This window comes from Lepus europaeus, chromosome 5, assembly GCF_033115175.1.
Source record: "Lepus europaeus isolate LE1 chromosome 5, mLepTim1.pri, whole genome shotgun sequence".
NCBI classification, from domain to species: Eukaryota; Metazoa; Chordata; class Mammalia; order Lagomorpha; family Leporidae; genus Lepus; species Lepus europaeus.
Genome location: NC_084831.1, coordinates 843,005 through 864,419, shown reverse-complemented (window position 1 = coordinate 864,419; position 21,415 = coordinate 843,005). Strand labels below are relative to the sequence as shown.

Genomic DNA, 21,415 nt, shown 5'->3' with positions numbered 1-21,415 from the left:
GTGGGGGCCAGGCAGGGGCTCCGGGCAGCTGGGGAGGGGCCCGTGGGTGTCAGGCGGTGGGGCCTCGCCCGCCACAGCTGTCCTCGCCCAGGTCCGTCCTGACAAGGGCTGGGGTCTCCGGGGAGCAGGCGGGCGGCGGTGGCCTAGCCGGGGCCTGGATTCCGACAGCGCTGTCCCAGGCCTGGCAGGGAGAGGACCCAGCCGCCCACCAGGCCGCCGGACAGAGCTGCTCAGAGTCATTGTCCCCTCCTCCTGGGGCCCCCACCGCCTGGTCCCTGACAGCCAGGACAGAGGAATGGGGACACGACAGCCACCCGCCGGCCCACTGTGCGTGGCGCCTTCCTGGGCAGCCTGGGGCACGGGGTTGGGAGACCCCCAGGCCCCCACGCAGCCAGGCAGGGTCAGGAGTCCTGCTCAGCGTCAGTGGAGGGGAGGGGGACACCCAGAGGGCGCCAGGCCCGGGCAGCACGGTCTCAGGACCCGGCCACACGGGCCCAGCCAGGGGCCCGCGGACCTCAGCAGCCGGGTGCCGGCCCCTCCACCGGCGTCTCCCAACAGATGCTCACGGGGCCGCCCACAGGACGGGCAGGCCGCAGCCCCCCCCCCCCCAGCACCCGCCGGAGACCGGGGCCCTGGTGGGACCTGGGAGAGCACCCCAGCACCGGCAGGCCCCGGGGGGGGGTGCGGCCCGGCGCCAGGACGAGGCAGCGCCTTCCTGGGTGGGGGCCGGTGGCTCTGGCCCGGGGAGGCACGTCGCCCCTTCCCCAGCCGGGGCGAGGCCTTCTCGGGCGCGCGGACCCCCACCCCCTCCTCCAAGGCTGCGCCCGAGCTGCAGTTCCCGCCTTCGCCGCCGAGGGTCGCGCCGAACCCCCAGGCCCGGCGCGCGCGGCCCACACGTCAGCGCCGCGCGGGGGGGCGACCCCCAGGGGCGCGCGGGCGGCTCGCACCCCCGTCTCCTCCTCCCCGGCGCCCCCTCCCCGGACCCCGCAGGGTCCTGGCGCCCCCAGCCCCGTCGGGCCCCGCCCCGCCCCGCCCCTCGCGGCCCAGAAATCGGGCGGGGGGGGGGGGAAGGGAAGTGAAACAGGCGGAATCGGAAACTGCGGCGGGGGCGGGGGCCGGCTGGGCGGGCCCGGGACCCCTCCCCACGGGGCCGCCTGGCCTGGGCGCTCTGCCCCGCCCCCGCCGCCCGCCCCGCTCCTCCCTGGGACTTTCTGGGGCGGACAGGGCGGCGTCCGCAGCGGGGGACCTGGCCAGCAGCCTCAGGACGGGGTCGGGAGGCCACGCGGGCGTCCGCGGGCCCAGAATCCCTGCGAAAGGCCGGAAGGAGGGGCAGGGGTGTGGGGAAGCAGCCTGCTGTTGGGGGGGGGTCTCTGCCCAGCCCAGCCGGCAGGGGTGCGGGGCGGGGAGCTCTGTTCACGGAGCTGGGCAGGCCCGGGGCTCCCACGGCCAACTGCAGGGTGGGGGCAGCACCCTGCACGTCAGAGCTCGGGCTGCTGGCTCAGGCGCGGTGAGGTACCGGAGCGCCCGTGGCGCAGCCTCCAGCACCACCATGGGGGAGCACCCGCGGGGAGTGGGCGTGCGGAAGGTGCAGGCCAGAGCCCCCAACCCCCGGGGCCTTCTCGGCCGGTTTCCTTAGAAAGAGGAAGTCTGGGGTGTGGGCGGGCGTTCCTCAGGTCAAGGGCTGGGCAGGGCGGGTTGGGCCCCAGGGCGACCAGACACCCCCGCAGCACCTCAGCAGCCCCCAGGGGCCCAGGGCACGCCACCCCCAGCAGGGTGTCCCCGGGGCCCAGGGCGTGGCTGGCAAGGCTGCCAGGCTCTGTGCCCTTCCTGGCACTGGGGTCAGCACAGCCCCGTGGACAGCTCTGACCCGTGGCTCAGGACTGCTGTCCTCTGCACACACACGTGCACCCACACTCATGGGCCCACCACATGCTGGGCCTCGGGGCAGCAGAAGCCTGCCCTCCAAGCGGTGCCAGGCCTGGGTGCCCACCCCCCAGCCCCGGCATTCCTGGGCCCCTCTGGGGTCCATGGCGAGCAGGGCCAGAGCTGACCAGGGCCTTGCCCAGGCCGCCGACTTCCGTAGCCTGCGTCTGGGGACTGGGTTGCCCCTGTCCCCCCTCCCCAAGCAGGACTGGGTACTTCATCCCATCCAGAAGTGGCCCTGGGGCAGCCCTGGTCCAGGAGCCTGAGGGGCGGTGCGGGCCTCCTGGCCCCCCGCAGCGCCTCGTCCCCGTGGGCTTCCAGAACACGGCCCTCTTGCCGCAGGACTGACGTGGGCTGGGGCCCGGGCCCAGCTTGCCGCCCTTGAGGGCTGCCAGGCTCGGCCCCAGCCCGGCCAGACACCTGGCCCTACACGGGACGCTGGGGCGGCTCGCCAGGCTGGCCAGCTCTCCCTGCCTGTCCCCACCCACGGCGGGGCCACCTGCTCCAGGGCTGGGTGCCGCAGCCGCCGGGGCTCCCACCCACCTGGCACGGGCCTGGGCACAGATGGCCTTGTGCGTCACACAGCCACAGGGTGGCAGGGGCGGGCGGGCATCCAGTTCCCCAATGTTCTGTACCCAGTCCCTCTGCAGGGTTGCCTGGGGCTGGGCAGGCAGCAGGTGGGCAGTTCTGTGGGGACGGGGCCAGCCTTCTCTGGGGACGTCCCTCAGGGGTCACCACCTCCTTGCAGGTGAGTCTGTGGGGTCCTAGGCCCAGCTTGCCCTGTGGAGGGACGCCTAACTCAGACCCGCCCGGGCAGGCTCTGGGGCAGTGGGAACAGTCTCAGGGTAGGAGTGGCCAGGCCTGGGCTAGGAGGGGGCATGCAACCCGGAGCCCCCTCCCCAAGCAGCAGCAGTGGCCCAGGGATGGGGGGGTTGCTGGGCACGGCTGGGCCCGCCCTGGGGCAGAGGGTACGGCTGTCACTGCAGGGCAAGAGTGGGCCAGACCAGCTGTAGCTCCCGCTCCTGAGGGTGCCTGGACCTGCCTCCCCAGTTAAGGGCTGACCTCGGGGTGGGGGGCTGGGGGCCAGATGGGCACGGCCAAGACCCAGAGGAGTGAGCGGGGCCCAGGAGACACCTTGACCGCTGGGTGCTGCCGGGTCTTCATACACTGGAAATGGGCAGGAAGACAGGGGCCTGCCCTGGCAGAGGGCGGCCACGGCTCAGTCTTGGCCTGTGCAGGGCGAGTCCCAGGCCCGGGGACCCAGAGCAGAGGCAGAGGTGACCTGCTGTCTCCCAAGAAGGGGCTTCTCCTGCCCTGCCCCCCTCTCCTGGGGATCCCTGAGCCCCTCAGGGAGGACTCCGGGAGGGGTGTAGACTCCTGGCCCACCAGCCCAGGGCCAGGGACACCGCCCCCTTTAGCATTGCCCAAAGTGAAGCCCCAGGAGGCTCGGACAGCTGGGCCCAGAGCCCCAGGGGCAGGTGGGCACCCCAGGACCTCGGTAGAGGGCCCGGCCATGCTGACGCCACCAGGTCTTCGGAGCCACTGCTGCACCGGGCCAAGGTCGAATGGCCGCCTGCCCCCCCCCCCCCCCCCGGCATGGCTGGCACCAGACGCCGGCTCAGGCAGGTCCTGGGTGTGTGCCTGACGAGGTACCCGCGTGCAGGGTCTCCTGCCCGGCCTGCCCCTCCCTTCAGCCCACACCCACAGCTGTGCCGAGTCCCACCATCCCCAACCTCTGTCCCGGGGCTGCAGGGGTCACCTGGGGCCCCCTGCGGGGAAGGCACTCTCGGGCCCGGGTTTAGGGGTCTTCCAGAGTGTGAGGAGGAGAAACCGAGGCAGTGGCCACACTGGGGATGGGGGACAGACACAGGCGGCCCGAGCAGTCTCTGGGAGGCAGTGGCCAGGCCCCTTGGACCCTCGGCAGGCGGCCAGGGCGGCACACTGGCGTCCACCCTCCGACATGCCGACGTGACTGAGGGTGGCTCTCGGAGCCCTGGTGCCCGTGGAGGCCTCCTCCCAGCTCCAGCTGACCCCGCAGGCCCAGGGTTCGGCCCCGTCCTCGCCCCTCTGCCCGGGGCCCCAGGGACACACACAGGCCCAGCGGGTTCTGTTTAAATCAGGCATTTATAAACAAGAAAGCATACATTAATGACATAAAAATAGTCTTCGAGTAGCAGAGTAAGCATCGTATTGTCATTAGCAGCAGCAAAGGTCCGGGGGCGGTGCGGGGGACAGGTGGCTACGAGGGCCCGGGGGTTTCTTTTTTGTTTTTTTTTTTTTTCCTTAATTGAAAAAAATGTCACTTGTGACTCCTGACTTAAAGCAAGAACAGAAACAGCCCGCGGCCGGGCCGGGGCGGGGGATCCGACCCCCGCACGTGAGCGTTTTTCTTGTTAAAAACAACCCAGAAAACGAGACGATTACCAGGCGAGAAGGGACCACCACGTACACGCATGATACAGGGCGCCGGGCGGGTCTGTAAGTCCGCGGGGGGGGGGGGGGGGGTGTCTGTAAGTCTGCGGGGGAGGGGTAGCTGCTCGATGTCAAGGTTATTGCTGCTGTTTTCCCTTCGTTAAGAACCTCCTCGCTAGAAACAGGAGACTGAAGCTGAATGCGCGCTGTCGGATGACGGGTTTTACACGGGACAGTCGGCGGCCTGTCCTCGCAGCTGGGCCGGCCGCAGGCCAGGCGCCGCCCCACCCAGGCCAGGGCCCCGAGTGCGAGCTGCTGGTGAAGGGAGCCCAGCCCGGCTCCCACGGGCGCCCCCTGCAGGGAGGGGTGGGAGGCGAGGGCTCTGGGGGCAGAGGCGCCACCCGACGCTGGGGAGGAAGCCGGCCCGGCCCGTGGCCCCGAGGGGGGCCCGACAGAAGACACGGGCGGCCCCGGGGCGGGCCTGGCGACACGGAAGCCACGCGGAAGCCGACACATTAAAGCTTTGCTCCAACTAAACCACTAAGTTTCCCTTGAAGAAATGACGGAAAAACACGACTCTGGCGAACAAGGCTGCGCGCGTCCTGCGTGCGGGCGGAGCCGGCGCTAATGCCCGTGCTGGAGCTTCCTACGGCGGGGGCGTCCCGTGCACACAGAGCCCGGGACTGCGAACGGACGACAGAAGCCAAGGACAACGTCCACACGACGCTGCGTATACACCATGTCCACTTTGCATTGCACTTGAGGGGGTCGGCGGCCGCCGCACCCCGCGGTAAACCGAGGGCTGACCCTGCAGACGCTCCGCCGCCCATGGGGCCGGCACGGTGGCGCGGCCCGGCTGTCCTGGTCTTTGCTGTGGCGTGGCCGCCGCCGGCGCTGTAACGGATTCAAGCAGAGAATTGCCGTGAGATCTTCCGCACTCAGTAAACACCGAGGCCGCGGGGTGGGCGGCCACCTCGTCTCCTGGGACACCTTCTACGATTTGCATAAACAGTCGAGAGCAAACAAGACTACCTGGAATAAATGCGCTAACTCATCCACGTGGCAGCTCCCACCGCCACGGAGACGGGGGCGCGGGGCGCCGCGGTCAGGACTCGCTGTACAGGACGCTGGAAGGCACAGGGCGACCCCGAAGTTCAGTTTTGCATTTTCGTTTTCTTGTGATTCCCTTGTTCAACCAAGCACCAGAGGGGCTCTGAGCACGGGAGCGCTTAGGGCTGGCACTGCTCCAGGACTGGAGAAACCTCGGCGCACGGCCGGGACGGCAGGGGGGCGGGCGGGGCCGAAGTGCAGGGCTCCCGGACGCTCGGGCGGACGACCTGGCCGGGGGCACCGGGGTAATGCCGTGTCTGGTTCCGACGAGGACGGGTTGGGGGGGGTAATGCCGTGTCTGGTTCCGACGACGGGTTGGGGGGGTAATGCCGTGTCTGGTTCCGACGAGGACGGGTTGGGGGGGTAATGCCGTGTCGGGTTCCGACGAGGACGGGGCGGGGGGGTAATGCCGTGTCTGGTTCCGACGAGGACGGGGCGGGGGGGTAATGCCGTGTCTGGTTCCGACGAGGACGGGGTGGGGGGGTAATGCTGTGTATTGTTCCCACGCCGCAGCCTTAGTCCCCAAATCAAGGAAGCGGTGTTGGCCGAGCGGGGGCAGGGGCGCCCGGCCACGCCTCCGGCCCACGCAGGCCAGCACCTGGGGGAGCCGAGGACGGCCGGGGGCCGGGGCCGGGGCTGTCCCCGACCCCGAGGGCGGCGGACGGCCCCTGCATGGCTCTGCCCTTCCTGGTGGCGGCGGGCAGTGGTAAGGCGGGCAGGGTGGGCTCATCTTGCACGCGGCGCTCTCTCTGCCCTTGCCGGGGGCGGCAGGGAGACGCGGGTCCCGGTCGCTGAAAAAATAGACTGTGAAGAAACCTCTGGCGGCCGCGGCGGCCGCGGGCACAGATGAGCGGATGGCTTCCCCGGCGGCGGCGGCACGTGCTGGGGCTTTGAAAAGCAGTCATTAAAAAAGGTTGATTTTCTGAACATCAAGTCTCCTTCTTGGTTTAAATAGCTTATAACAAAAGTGTACATGTTGACTGTTCCAGCAAGCGGAGGGCCAGCCACGAGCCGCCGGCGTGCGCGCGTCCCCGCTCGCTCCGGCCTGGGCAGCACATCCTGCCGTGGACTCAGTGTGGCTGCAGACACTCGCGGAGTAGGCACAGTAAGACGTGGTGTGGGCGCCGCGCCGCCGGGTGCAGGTCAGGGCCGCTCGGCCGCGGCGGGGTGGCTAGGGCTCCAGCTCAGCGGCGCCCTCGCCGCCCGGGCGCTCGGGCCGGGGCCACAGCTGCTCCTGCAGCCCCTTCACCACCTTCTCCAGGTGCTCCCGCGCCTCGCGCTCCCGCAGCAGGTCGGCCCGCAGCTGCTCCCGGTCAGCCTCGGCGTGCTGCAGCTTCACCTGCAGGTCCTCGATCTGTAAGGGACAGCGCGTCAGCCGTGCCCGCCGGCTCCCAGGGCGGGCGGGGGGCGGGGCGGGGGGCCAGGAGGCGGCCACGGGCCCCGAGCCTACCTGGGCCGAGTACTTGGCGCGCAGGCGGCCGGCCTCGCAGCCCTGGTCGCACACCCGCGCTTGGCGCGCCTGCTCCAGCTCCCGCTTGAGGCGCAGCCGCGACTCGTTGGCCTCCTTCATCTTCCTCTCGTTCTCCGCGCGCAGGCGCTCGATCTCCTTGCGCAGGCTGCGCTTGGCTTCCGTGGCCTCCCGTAGCTTCTCCTTCTTGGCCACGCGCAGGAACTCCAGCTCCTGGGCAGACCCAGGCCCCGGTGACCACGCAGCAGGGGCCACTCCCTCAGCCGCCCTCGGCCTCCCCCGCCCTGATCAGACGGCCACCAGCCCCCCCACGTGGCCCGCGTGGGTCCCATGTCTGCTGCTTCCCCCAGGCTGGGCGGCCGCAGACCCGGCCTGGGAGCCCTCATCCCTGCCGAGGCGTGGGGGGGGGGGGGGGTGAGGCTGCCAGACGCAGCTTCAGGGAGCGGCCAGAACGAGCGAGGCCCCTGAAGGCCAGGGTCTCCGCACCCCCCGCTCTGAAGACACGACGTGTGAGGGGAGGCGCCAGCAGCGGGTGCACACGTGTAGGGGTGCACACACCTACTGTGCACACGCTGCCATGGTGCACGCCGGCCCAGCAAGGGGGCTGCTGGGCGGGCCTCTGGAAGCCATGGTGCAGGGGCGTGGCCGGCAAGGGGGCGGGCCTGGGCCCTCACCTGGGGCGTGGCCGGGAAGGGGGCGGGCCTGGGCCCTCACCGGGGGCGTGGCCGGGAAGAGGGCGGGCCTGGGCCCTCACCTGGGGCGTGGCCGGGAAGGGGGCGGGCCTGGGCCCTCACCGGGGGCGTGGCCGGGAAGGGGGCGGGCCTGGGCCCTCACCGGGGGCGTGGCCGGGAAGGGGGCGGGCCTGGGCCCTCACCTGGTGCAGGCTGCGCCGGGCCTGCAGGGCCGCACTGAGCTTCTCCTCCTGCTTCACCCGCATCTTGACCACCTCGTGCAGGAACTTCTCTTTGGCTTCCTTGGTGTCCAGGCCGCCCTCCAGCGCCTGCCGCAAGTGCTCCAGCTCCGCCTCCAGCCCGCTCGGGGCGTCGGCGTGGGCCACAGCGTCTGGGGCGGCCGGGGGCGGGGCGCGCACGCCCGGGGAGCTCAGGTCCTTGGCGGAGCTGGACGAGGCAAAGGACGGGGAGGAGGTGACTGAGGAGAGATGGAGCAGTCAGCGGGCGCCCGTGGAGGCCCCGCCGCAGCGCCCGGCCCCGGCCCCGCGGGCGGAAGCCCCTCACACTCACATTCCTCTCTGCTCTCCACCTCCACCTCGGCCTCCGAGTCCTTGTCCTCCTCCGGGGCGGCGCTGGGCGCCGGCATCTCTGGGGCTCCAGGGGTGTCCCCCGCCAGCTTCCGCTTCCGCGGCTGGACGCACGTGGCGAGAGGCTCCGGCACCCGGGACACGACAGTGGCACATGGTGGGCTGCTCACAACCTTCTGGGCCGGCGGTGCGAGGGCCACGTTGGGGGCCACGGCCGTCTCGAAGCTCTTGTAGGAGTAGAAGCTGCAGGGGGTGCGTGTGAGCTGACCGTGGGTGTCTACCCGCCGAGCCCACCGCGCTGGCACCACGGTCACAGGACACACCCCTCGGAAGGCCACAGACAGGAGGTCTGTGTGGCCAGGAAGGGGGTCCAGGAAGCCTGGAACAGGGACTGACCTCGAGGACCAGGAGGCCACGCCCCAGGGCCACCAAGGACCACACATAGTTCTAGAAATGAACCAGCGCTGTGTGGCAGCTGTGGCCGAGAGGCCGCAGGCCCAGGCACTTACCTGTCTCGGATCAGGGCTGGGAGGTGGGGGGAGAGCTCTTTTTCAGTTGAAACTGCAGGGGACCAGGGTCGGAACGCAGAGAGACGCTGGCGAGGGTGGACACAGCTGAGGCTCTGTGGGACAGGAGTGGCCTGTGTGAGCCACTGGGCAAGGACAGGCTGCTCCGTGTCCCGGAGGCCGGGCCGGGCAAGCAGCCAGCAGCAGGGCCTACTCCCAGAACAGCCCAGTGGCCCCCTCCCCGAGGGCCTGCACACAAAGAGGTCTTCCATCTGCTGGCTCGCTCCCCAGATGGCCACAATGGCTGCGGCCAAACCCAGAGGCCTGGGACCCAACCCCGGACTCCCACAGCCCGCACGGCACCTTGCTGGAAGAGCCGGGCAGGGCCCGCAGCCAGCTGGACGGCTTGTCCTTCTCGGAAGACGCAGGAGACTGGGAAGAGGAGTCATCTGTTTTGGGTCTTACGGAGGCCGGAGGCTCGGAGACCTGTGACCAACACAGAAGATGCTGTTGGCGCCCGGGGCCCGGGTGACCAAGCTGCCCGGAGGGCCTGGGGGGCAGAGGAGGACCAGTCTGCACCGGGCACCCAGCCGTGTACAGGAAGGTGAGACGGAGCCCACTGCTCGAGGCCAGAGCCAGGCTTCGTGCCAGGTGGGGCGGTCAGGGTGTCCTCCCCCCACAGCTGCAGCAGGCTCTGTCCCTATGGTCTACACCACCTTCCTAGAGCCAGGGTTGCTCTCAAGCGGGGCCCTGGCAGGAAGGGGCCCCTCCCTGCAGCCAGGCTGAGGACTGGGGCTCCCAAGAGCCAGCCAAGGGCCCAGCTCTGGAGCGACGTGGACGAGCTCACCGAGGCCCTGGCCTCCCCTGGGAGTGAGAGTCACGCTGGTCCTGCCCTGCCCAGGGCTCTTCCCGGGACGAGCAGGGAGCGGCGGGAAGCCCGTCTCTCCAAGGCCCCGGGTGGGGGCAGGGGCGCCCTGGCCAGAGTCCTTGCGCACAGCAGGCCCTGCCCGAGGCCTCGAGGGCAGCCCCAGCAGACCGGCCAAGGACAGCGCTCCCAACAGCCCCGCGCGCAGGCCCCGCCCAGGTGAGTGCGGCCAGGGCGGGGCTTCCTGTCTGAGGAGGCCTGGAAAGTGCACAGCACTCACGGAGGAAGCCACAAGATGCCGCGGCCTCCAAGAAACCTCAGACTGGGCGGGGGGCGGAGTGTCAGATGGCGCGGCTGGGCCTGGCTGGGCGGCCGGGGGCCTGTCCTGTCCACCCTGTCCTCCTGGGGGCGGGCACAGGGGCCCGAATCTGGGGCAAGGCATCGGGAGCCAGGGCGGGACCGGCACACAGGGGCCAGAGTGGGCACAGCTCCCCGAGGTTCCCGCACACGGAACCCCGCGAGGAAGGGCAGGGGTGAGAGATGGGAGGGGATTTGTTAACAGGGAGAAGCGGCCAAGCCACGAGGGCTGCAGAGCCTTGCGTCCCGTCCCCCACAAGGCCCCGAGGGGCAAGCTGGCATCGCCGACGGGCGGCTGCACCCATCCTGATGGGGTGAAGGGGTGAAAAAGCCCACTAGGGCTGCTCCTAGGAACCCGGGACCGGCCCCCTCCCCAGGCACGATTCTGGAACTTTCCTTCTGATCTGGGCTGAGGTGCAGAGGCACAAAACACGGGATCCGGCCGATCCAAGCTGGGTCTGATATTCGGGATGGATGATGTGAGCTCAGCTGTGGCCAAGGTTGCCCCCATCACCCGGTTCCCCATAGCAAACCCTGCCATAAGCACTCGGGGCGGGAGGCTCTCCGGGCAGCAGGCCCTGGACCGGCCACTGTGTTACCAAGCTGGCTGACAGGACCCCGGCGCATCTCACAGCTGGGCTCCGCATGGGCCTGGGGGTCCCAGAGCCCTGCCCGTTTTCTGGGGTGAAGAGCTCGCTACGGTCTGCCCACAAACCCAGCACTCAGTCCAAACCCAGAAGTCCCCAGGGCTCAGCACCTCAGGTGCCATTTCTTGGTGCCTTTGGGGTCTTAAAGGTGGGGGCTGCGCTCAGCAGAGTTACGGTTCAGCTGCACCCACTTCAGAGTGTGAGCTCGGTGCTGGCTGCCGACCTAAGGCATCCGGGGAAGCAGCAGCACGTGGCTCAGTGCCTGGGCCCTGCCACCCACAGGAGTTCCAGGCTCTTGTCTGTGCCCTGGCCCAGCCTTAGCGACTGTGGGCACATGGGGGCTGAGCGTGCGGATGAGGGTCTCTGCCGCTCTGCCTTCCAGGCAGATGAGAAGAATGAAATAAATACTTTTTAAAAACCGAGGAGGGGGCGGACGTTTTGGTAGCAGCTAAGCCACCTCCGGGGACCCTGCCCCCCTCCCCCACAGTGCCTGGGTTCAGTTCTGCTCACCCCCCACAGTGCCTGGGTTCGGTTCTGTACACCCCCCCCCCAGTGCCTGGGTTCGGTTCTGCTCACCCCCCACAGTGCCTGGGTTCGGTTCTGTACACCCCCCCCCCAGTGCCTGGGTTCAGTTCTGCTCACCCCCCACAGTGCCTGGGTTCAGTTCTGCTCCCCCCACACACGATGCCTGGGTTCGGGTCTGCACTCCACCTTCGTCCCCAGCAGCTGGGACTGCTCCAGTACTCTCCAGTACTCCCCAGTACTCCCCTGTATTCTCCAGTACGCTCCAGTACTCCCCTGTATTCTCCAGTACTCCCCAGTACTCCCCTGTATTCTCCAGTACTCTCCAGTACGCTCCAGTACTCCCCTGTATTCTCCAGTACTCCCCAGTATTCTCCAGTACTCCCCTGTATTCTCCAGTACTCCCCAGTACTCCCCTGTATTCTCCAGTACTCTCCAGTACGCTCCAGTACTCCCCTGTATTCTCCAGTACTCCCCTGTATTCTCCAGTACTCTCCAGTACGCTCCAGTACTCCCCTGTATTCTCCAGTACGCTCCAGTACTCTCCAGTACTCCCCTGTATTCTCCAGTACGCTCCAGTACTCCCCTGTATTCTCCAGTACTCTCCAGTACGCTCCAGTACTCCCCAGTATTCTCCAGTACGCTCCAGTACTCCCCTGTATTCTCCAGTACTCTCCAGTACGCTCCAGTACTCCCCTGTATTCTCCAGTACGCTCCAGTACTCTCCAGTACTCCCCTGTATTCTCCAGTACGCTCCAGTACTCCCCTGTATTCTCCAGTACTCTCCAGTACGCTCCAGTACTCCCCAGTATTCTCCAGTACGCTCCAGTACTCCCCTGTATTCTCCAGTACTCTCCAGTACGCTCCAGTACTCCCCTGTATTCTCCAGTACGCTCCAGTACTCTCCAGTACTCCCCAGTATTCTCCAGTACTCCGTTCCCTGCCACACGCCAGCTCCCCATCCTGGCCTAGCTGTTGTGGGCATCAGTGGATGGAATGTCTCCCTCTGTTTCTATTTTCCTATCTCTGCCTTCCCCCAAAGTTTGTTTATTTTTTTAAAAGACTTATTTATTTTTGAGTTACTAGGAGAGACAGAGAGCGAGATCTTCCATCCACTGATTCGCTCCCCAGATGCTGCAACGGCCAGTGCTTGGCCAGGAGCTCCTTCCGGGTCTCCCACGTGGGTGGCAGGGGCCCAAACACTAGGACCATCGTCTGCAGCTTTTCCCCAGGCCATCAGCATGGAGCTGGACTGGAAGTAGAGCAGCCTGGATACAAACCAGCACTCATACGGTATGCCAGTGTCACAGGCAGGGGCATATTTGCTATACCACAATGCCAGCCGCACTCCAAACAAATTTCAAATAAAAAAACTGTCTTGTTTAAATAACTTGGGAGGTCTCCTTTTTTTTTTTTTAAGATTTATTTATTTATTTGAAAGGCAAAGATACAGGAGAGGGAGAGAGGGAGAGAGGGAGAGAGGGAGAGAGGGAGAGAGGGAGATGGATTTTCCATCCGCTGGTTCACTCCCCAAATGGCCACAACGGCCGGGACTGGGCTGATCAGAAGCCAGGAGCCACGAGCTTCTTCAGGGCCTCCCATGTGGTGCAGGGGCCCAAGCACTTGGGCCATCCTCCACGGCTTCCCAGGCCATTAGCTGGGAGCTGGATGGGGGCAGGAGCAGCCGGGTCTCTAACGGGAGCCCATATGGGGGCCGGGGCCGCAGGCGGATGCTTAACCTGCTGCATACCAGCCTCGTTTTGTTTTGTTTTTAAATTTTACACGAGACGAGACGAGAATGTGCCGGGGAAGAGTGGACACTGCAGATCCGGCTGATGGCTCTGGTCCACATGGGGTGGGGTCGACAGCGACTGTCCCCAGTCCTCGTGTCACCAGAGACCCCTGGGCACGCAGGGCCAGTACCTTTCCCAAGCACAGAAGCTGTCCGAGCGCTGCTCCCCTGAGGCTCCCTGCGTCCAGTGGGGTTCCTCGCCTGTCTAGTGCCAGGGCCCCTTGTGGACTCGGACAACGGCCACCGACGGCGGCCATGGCAGCAGCCGGCACACCGAGCGGCACGAGGACCAGGCTTCAGAGGATGTGGCCCTCGGCTCCCAGGCCCCCTGGCGAGCACACAAGAACTCCCGGCTCCAAGGACATGGGGACAAGGGGCTTGGTCATAATGATGGCCACACAGTTCCCAGAATCCAACAGCGGTGATCTCAACCCCCATGGCTCTGCCAGGAACGGCCATGAGCCTCCACCTGCACCTGCAGTGAACTCCATTCAGAAGACACAGGGCAGCACTGGTCGCCCTCACCCACAGGCGCTGGCCCTGCTGGGCTGGTCAGGACTTGGGGACGTCCTGGCCTGGAGCATCCCTTCCTGGGGCCAGGCTTCGGAAAGCTCCAAGAACCCAGAGTGAGTGACACCGGCAGGGGTGGCAAAGCCAATGGCAACAGTCATTTTCTAACCACGCAAACACATCCCCCCAGCCTTATGGCCTACGGCGCGCAGACACAGGCTGCCCGGCTGCCCTCACGAGGGCACTACCGTTCACTGACCCCTGCCATGAATGTGACCTTGCACTGCTGGGGACAGGCTCTGGGCTGGGACTCCGGGCTGGCAGCCACGTTGGGGGGTGGGGAGAGCCAGGAAGAGCAGCCCCGCATTCAGCTCAGGCCAGTTCCTCAGCCCTCAGGAAAGGGGGCTTAGAGGGCCTGGAGCTGTCGGCTCCTCCCAAGACCCCCGCTCACTGTGGGCAGAGCCCAGCACCCCAGGCAAGGGGCAGCCCCACTCCACTCGCCTTAGCAGGAGGTGAGCACCACCACGCCTCAGGTGTGGACAGCCTGTGCCGAGGCGCCAAGCCCAGGAGGCCTGCCCACAGGTGTCCGAGTGACCCCGAAGCAGGCAGGGCATGGTCCGTGCACCTGCAGCTGGCCGCTGAGAGCCTTGGCAGCCAGGTCAGCCACTGCCTGACCTGCCGAGACCTCACAAGGACTCCCGCAGGGCCCACCACCCTGGTGTTCGGGGCAGTGTCCTCATCCCCTGGGCGGTTACTACTTAGTACTCACTGCCGCCCCACCCCCAGCAGACCCTGGGCAGACAGGGTCAAGGGCCCATATCAGAGATGACCACACAGCATCCACCCGTGGCAGGAGGCAGCTGGAGAGATGCAAAGGCAGGGCTGGGGTCCGTCAGCTTAGATGACCCCAAGGCAAGGCCACGGGCTGGGACAGCCACGATGTGACCTCTGCTCACGTTCCACGGGTCAGCCACGTCCCTCTGTCCAAAGGGCCAGAAGGCAGAGGCCCCAGGTGCCCTGACAGTGTCTCTCCTGGGCCTGGTGGGGCCCAGACAGCACAGCAGGGAGCAGGGCTGGGGGAGAGGAGGCCCACACGGGCCCCACGGACAGCAGCATGTGGGCCTGGAGAGACCACCCCCTCATTCAAGGTCCAGGGGGCCAAGCCAGGAGGCCAGTCTCCTCTGGAGCACCCATAGGTGGGGGAGGGCTGAGTAAGGGGCATCTACGCGATGCACCTGGGGCATCAGCCCCCAGGCTCTCGGTGGCGGGCAGGACTGGGGGATGGCAGGGTCCTGGCGCTAAACCACAGGTGGAGGTGCCCGGTGAGCAGTGGGTCTACGTGCCAGGGAGGCAGCAGGGAAGGGGCTGGGCAGGCCCTGCACACCCCAGGGCCACCCTGGGTCCATGCGTCTCATATTAAGGGGCCCCCACGGGCCAGGACTTATACACACCCACATCCAAACGTCTGCCTCGCTTGACAGGCCTCTCCTGAGAGGCCACAGCTGTGGCCCAACCCCCGAGGGGAGGGGCCAACACCTGCTCCAAAGGAGCGGCTTACAGCACACACAGCATCTCACGCCCAGAACTTAGCGGGCGGGAAACAGGCTCAGGTTCACCCCGGGGACCCCGCGGATGCTGGGGGCGCCAGCCCCTCCATGCTGTCAGCTCCCTCTGTGGACATCAAACAGCTCCACCATGTCAGCAGGAGCCACACACAGAGCCCCACGAGGCGCTCCCACCAGCACCCTGCACGTCGGGCGGGCGCCTCGCAGGGGTGTCGAGCACAGCCAGGCTCAGCTCCACCCCAGGGCCTGCTCCGGGACAGCACAGCCAGCGCACGATGCTCAGGTGTCAGGCTGGGAAGCCAGTGGGGGGGCACCTGCACCTGCGATGGGAGGGGCCTCTGGGAGAAGGCTGACTGAAGGCCCACACTGCCACGGCGCTGTGGCCACGGCGGGAGGACCACCACGACGCATGGTTCTGAAAGGGGGGGCACCAATTCATGAAGGGCGGTGCTTTGTGCAGGCTTCCGCAGCAAACGGCCGGCTCCCGGGGAACCACGGCCGCTAACACGGCGAAGGCTTTGGTCAGCACAGGGAGCAACGGATGAAAGGAAAAACCATCAACACCTGCACCTCCCTGGACAGCATCGGAGGTCGGCACCGGCCCCCACGGGAGCACTCCCGCGAAGGCAGCAGTTGTCACCCACACGGGAGACCTGGACGGAGTTCTGGGCTCCCGACCTCAGCCACTGCGGCTATTTGGAGAGTTAACCAGCAGACGGAAGGTCTCGCATTCGCTCGCTCTCTCATCTCTTTCAAAAATAGATAAATCTTTATAAGGGGGGGTGGTGCTGTGGCACAGCGGCTAGAGCTGCCGCCTGCACTGCCAGCATCCCATATGGGTGCCGGTTTGAGTCCCAGCTGCTCCACTTCCGATCCAGCTCTCTGCTGTGGCCTGGGAAAGCAGTGGAGGATGGCCCAAGTCCTTGGGCCCCTGCACCCGTGTGGGAGACCTGGGAGAAGCTGCTGGCTCCTGGCTTTGGATCGGCTGAGCTGCAACCATTGCAGCCATTTGGGGAGTGAACCAGCAGATGGGAGACCTCTCTTTCTTGGCCTTTCAAATAAATAAATCTTAAAAAAAAAAAAAAAAAAAAAGACACCATCAAGAAAGTGAAAGAAAATTCACAGAATGTGACTGCCCAGTCAGGGGAGGGCCCGGTGTTGGCAGCACAGAGGAAACCACCCAGCCAGGAGCCGACACTGCCCCCAACAGCCCACCCAGGTCCAGAGCCACACCGGAAGGTGTTTGACAGCGAGCCAGGGAAATGTAGGGCAAAGCCACGGTACACGGACGGCCCAGACAGCCGCCGGTGTGGGTCGGGATGTGGAGCGGGAGCCCTCACGGGGCAGCCGCTGCACGGAATCCCCCGCCCCACCCCGTCCCCAGCAACACCCCTGCCGGCAGACCCAGAGCCACGGGGAGCAGGGCCCGGAACTCGTCCTGTGAACGCGGCCACGGGTCACACAAGTGCCTGGGAGCCTCTCCCACTTTGCCACCCAGAGCCCCACTGCAGCTCCCCCACCGGCTCGGCTGTGATGAAGTGTGAGTGAGCGAGCGTCCGCAGCCGTGGGCACCATGGGTGGGATGTCAACCGGGGGCTGGGCCAGGGCGGCCGCTGCCGGAGAAGCCTGGCAGGCCCCCGGACGCCAAGCACAGAACCAGCAAGTCCGCTCCTGGGAGGAGGAGGAGCCTGGGCGTCCACCAGCGCACGGAGGGGACACGGGAGGGACAGGGTGCACATGGTGGGAGGAGGCAGTGGCTGGAAGCAGGCAGGGGCCCGAGGACCCAGCGACAGAAGCCAGCCAGTCTCGTGTTCTGTGAAAGTCTGCCCATGAAAACGGCGCAGATCATGGGCAGCTGGGGCGTGGGGAGTGACAGCTGGCAGGTGCAGGTTCTTTCTGGGGTACTGGCAATGGACACACGTGCTGGGAACCCCTGAACCACGCTGGTAAACAGGAAGGTCCACGGTACATGAGTGACAGCAATAAAGCCGTTATTTAAAAGTCTGTTAGAAAACCAAAAACGTGACAATGAACCTGGTGGGGCCCCAACTCCAGTCAATGGTTTTCACTGACAGCAGCCTGAGAGGAAGGCACCTGGGGCCCAGGGACAGCCGCGGGGTCCACACCCACAACAGCTCCCGGCCTGGACCTCGACGTGTCCGTCCATGGGGCGGGGGCTGCGGCACAGCGGGTGAAAGCCCCAGCCTGTAGTGCCGGCATCTCATATGGGTATCTGAGTTCCACTTCCGATCTGGCTCTCTGCTGTGGCCTGGGAAAGCATCAGAAGACGGCCCAAGTCCTTGGACCCCTGTATCCACGTGGCAGACCCGGAAAAATATCCTGGCTCCTGGCTTCGGATCAACTCGGCTCTGGCTGTTGCGGTTACTTGTGGAGTGAACCAGTGGAATGGAAGCCCTGTCTCCCTCTCCCTCCCTCCCTCTCCCTCCCTCTCCCTCCCTCTCTCTCCCTCTCACTCCCTCTCTCTCCCTCCCTCCCTCTCCCTGTCTCTCCCTCTCACTCCCTCTCTCTCCCTCCCTCCCTCTCCCTCTCTCTCCCTCTCACTCCCTCTCCCTCTCTCTCCCTCCCTCCCTCTCCCTCCCTCTCCCTCCCTCTCTCTCCCTCCCTCTCCCTGTCTCTCCCTGTCTCTCCCTCTCACTCCCTCTCCCTCTCTCTCCCTCCCTCCCTCTCTCTCTCCCTCTCTCTCTCTCTCTCTCTCTCTCCCTCCCTCTCCCCCTCTCTCTCCCTCTCTCTCCCTCCCTCTCTCTCTCTCTCTCCCTCTCTCACTCTCTCTCTCTCCCTCCCTCTCTCTTCCTCTCTCTCTCTCTCCCTCTCTCTCTGGATCTACCTCTTTCCGTAACTCTTTCAAATAAATTAAATAAAAAATCTTAAAAAAAAGAAAAAAAAACTGTCCACCCACGGCAGGTCCACGGGGAACCTCCTGGGCCCAGAGAGGGAGGTGCCCATCCACAGGAGGTCCACGGGGAAGCTCCTAGGACCACACAGGGAGGTGTCCATCCATGGCAGGTCCACGTCACACGAGCACACACAACCCATCAAGAAAACTCCTATTAGAGCAGGCGCCTGCACCCATAGGACCTCCCCACCCTGTCACCCAGGGCAGTGGCTGCACACTGCCTCCTCCCTGGCCCCGGTGGGAGTCAGTCCACCTAGAGGGAAGCAGCGGCAGACTGAGTCGTGTGGGTGTGGGGCAGGGGGCCGCCATCTGCCGAGCGCCCCACTGTGACTACCGCAGAGCACGTGACGAGGTGGGTGAGGGCAGGTGCACCAACACTCACCCAAGTGGCCACAGGGCACAGGGTTAGGGTTAAGGTCTCCGTGCGGCTGAGAGGGCCTGAGTGGCCTCCTCTGTTGGGCAGACACGCCCCCCCAACCATCCGCCAGGCGCCATGTTGTTAGGAACTATTTTAGGCAATGCCCAACACTCCCCCTCCCACAGCCCCCGACGGCTGCACCCCACGTGAGCCCTACCCTCACCCGCTTGGGCAGCTGCAGCCTGGGACAAATCCTGCTGCCGGAGACTGCCGCGCATGGCAGACTGCGCCCAAGCCCCCTTCCAGCGGCCTGTAGGCCCCGCTCCCCAGGCTCTGGGCTACTCTGCCCTGACCCCTGCTCCCCCACCCAACCCACCCAACCCAGGCACCCAGTGCCCCCGGGGTTGCCTTGGCCCTGCCACGAGCCCCCCTCACCTTACACACCCCTGGAAGAAAGCTCGGCCTCTGCCTCCCACCCCCAGGGCGAGGGGGGTCCTGAGCCGAGGACCTGGCGCAGGCACCCACAGCACGACCAGTCCTCTCCAGGAGCCGCAGCTCGGTGCGCTGCCTCACCCAGAGACTAAACGTCAGAAGTTCCTTCTGGGAATCGGCAGAGTTCACCTGCTACGGAGCATTTCCAAGTTAGAAAGCCGCGCAGGGGTCCGCGCTGGGCTCCGTGGGTCAGCACCAGCGTCCCCTGTGGGCTCAGGGGCAAGTCCCAGCTGCTCCACTTCCAATCCAGCTCCCTGCTGATACGCATGGAAAGCAGCAGAAATTGGCCAAAGTGCTTGGGTCCCCGCACCACGTGGGAGACCCAGAGGAAGCTCCTGGCTTCATCCTGACCCAGCCCTGGCCACTGCAGCCACTTGGGGAGGAACCAGCTGGTGGAAGATCTGTCTCCTCCATCCACCCCCGCCCCCTCTGTAACTCTGACAAATAAATAAATACATAAATAAATACATCCTTAAAACAAAAGTGATGCAGACTGAGAACCGAGCCGTGAGCAAGCAGGGCCAGACCGCGAGGGCACAGCCTGGTGTGGGGAGGGTGTGTGTGTGTGTGTGTCAATCTTCTATCTGCTGGGTCACTACTCAAATGGCCACAATGGCCAGGGCTGGGCCAGGCTGAAGCCAGGAGCCAGGAGCTTCTCCCAGGTCTCTCACAGGCGTGCAGGGGCCCAAGCACTGGGCCATCTTCTGTTGCTTTCCCAGGTGTGTTAGCAGGAAGTTGACTCAGAAGTGGAGCAGGAGGCCAGCGCTGTAGCCCAGCGGGTCAAGCCGCCTCCTGCAGTGCTGGCATCCCATATGGGCACCAGTTTGAGACCCGGCTGCTCCACTTCTGATCCAGCTCTGTGGCCTGGGAAAGCAGTGGAAGACGGCCCGAGTGCTTGGGCCCCTGCACCCCCGTGGGAGTCCTGGAAGAGGCTCCTGGCTCCTGGCTTCGGATCAGCGCAGCTCCGGCCGTTGCGTTCATCGAAAGTGGAGCAGCCAGGACTTGAGCTGGCGCCCGTGTGGGATGCCAGCCCCCAGCCTGTGGGGCGGCAGCCCAGAGACAACACCGTGGTCCCCACCACCATCTCTGCCAGCATCTCACTCCACATGGCAGGCACAGCGTGGAGCCAGCTCACCGAGCCCGTGGTTCTTGCCGATGCACAGCCCCAGTCACTGCCCCACAGCTGAGCAGAGAGCTGGGCGGCCTGCAAGCCCCTCCAGACCACTCGTCCTTCAGCTCAACTGACCTCAGGAACAGACACGCCTCCCCGACACATTCAGGTACCCCCGCCCCACACGGAGTCTGCAGGCCTGGCACACCGAGAACACAGGGGTCTCTTCCCTTCCTGCCAGAGCCCACCCACCTCTGCGGACTCCTGCCTGGGAAGGACCATCTGTAACATCGGGGAAGACAGGGCCTGGATCACGCCCCTCCCCCAGAACCCACACCTAGGACAGGAGCAGCTTCCTGGCTGGGGTCTCCTTGGTGTCCACACCCTACCCCGAGCGCAGACCCCTCCCACAGGGTAAGGGATCGACCACCGCCTCTGGTCCCCCAGGGCAGGGCCATCTGGGGGCATAAGGCTGAGGCCCCCACCATACCCCAGGGCAGAGCCACCTGGGGGCAGAGGCTGCGGCCCCCACCGTCCCCCAGGGCCTCAGGTGCCTGCAGGCCAAGCTCCTGCCTCCCAGCCCAGGCCTTCAAGCTCACAGGATCCGACATCCGCATGACACGCGTGGGGCGTGGGCACCTGCAGAGAACACGTGTGTGGGGCGTGACGCCGGCACGTTACAGCCCTTGGGAACCAGCTCAGGATCCAGGGATGGACCATCCTCAGCTTGCACAGTTCTAGAAATTACAAAGCTATTTTTGTAAGCACCATTAATATTTTACACATAATTCATATTTCATATTATGCTTAAATTAACCTATTTTCTGATTATTGTGGTACGGAAGGAAGTAGATTAAATTTGCAAGACTACTCCAAGCCCCAAAATGAGCTGAAAATACCAACTCTGAGGACTTTAAATAGGTCACCGCCGCCGCCGCCGAGGAGCTGCCTGGCCCGCTAAGCCCCAGGCCTCCAGGGCCCACCACCCCACGGACCCCTGCACGTGGGCCACTCGGGCTGACCGGGAGGGCCTCCCATGGGTCTGCCAGCCGGGAGGGGGGAGAGACCAGGTGCACGGGGTGTGTCTGTGTATGTGTACACATATGTGGGGTGTGAGGTGAGCACACACATGTATGTGTATGTGGGGGGGGTGTGTACACACGTGTGCTGTGTATGTGTGTGACCAAGGTCTGGCCTGACCGCCCTTGCCAGTGGCCAATGCCCGGGCAGCACGGCCACATGGGCCATATGCGGGCTCCAGGAAGACATGGATGTCTGTCCTGACCCCAGGATCCCCCAGCCTGAGCCTAGGGCTCACTCTGGGCACACGGGGGCCTCAGAAACCTCACTTTCAAAACCGAGAGTGCGCAGCGCCCGAGGGGGGAGCCGGGGTGAAGGGGGCGCTGCTCTAACCCGGCAGGGACCCGCCCTGCAGAGGCCGCGCCTGAGAGGCCTGAGAGGCCTGGGCTCTGCGCATCCCCAGGAGCGCGGGGAGGGTGGAGCTTCCCCTCCTCAGCCCACGGCCACTCAGCAGACATTCCAGGGCAGTGACTCGGCCGGGAGGGGGGCCGGGAGGGGGGCCGGGAGGGGCATCGCAATGGACCT

At 65.8% G+C, this 21,415-nt stretch overlaps 1 protein-coding gene across 1 annotated transcript in view; it reads right to left on the bottom strand.

Moving 5' to 3' along the window:
• Window positions 1–4,028: 4,028 nt before the first annotated feature.
• SKI (SKI proto-oncogene) overlaps window positions 4,029–21,415 on the bottom strand; it is a 56,576-nt gene continuing 39,189 nt past the window's right edge. Inside the window, exons 2-7 of the mRNA XM_062190307.1 lie at window positions 9,041–9,163; window positions 8,681–8,793; window positions 8,155–8,414; window positions 7,788–8,062; window positions 6,896–7,126; window positions 4,029–6,799 (exon numbers count right to left, since the gene is read on the bottom strand). Coding sequence (XP_062046291.1) covers window positions 6,617–6,799; window positions 6,896–7,126; window positions 7,788–8,062; window positions 8,155–8,414; window positions 8,681–8,793; window positions 9,041–9,163 — 1,185 coding nt within the window. The 3' untranslated portion in view covers window positions 4,029–6,616. The remainder of the gene's footprint in view (window positions 6,800–6,895; window positions 7,127–7,787; window positions 8,063–8,154; window positions 8,415–8,680; window positions 8,794–9,040; window positions 9,164–21,415) is intronic.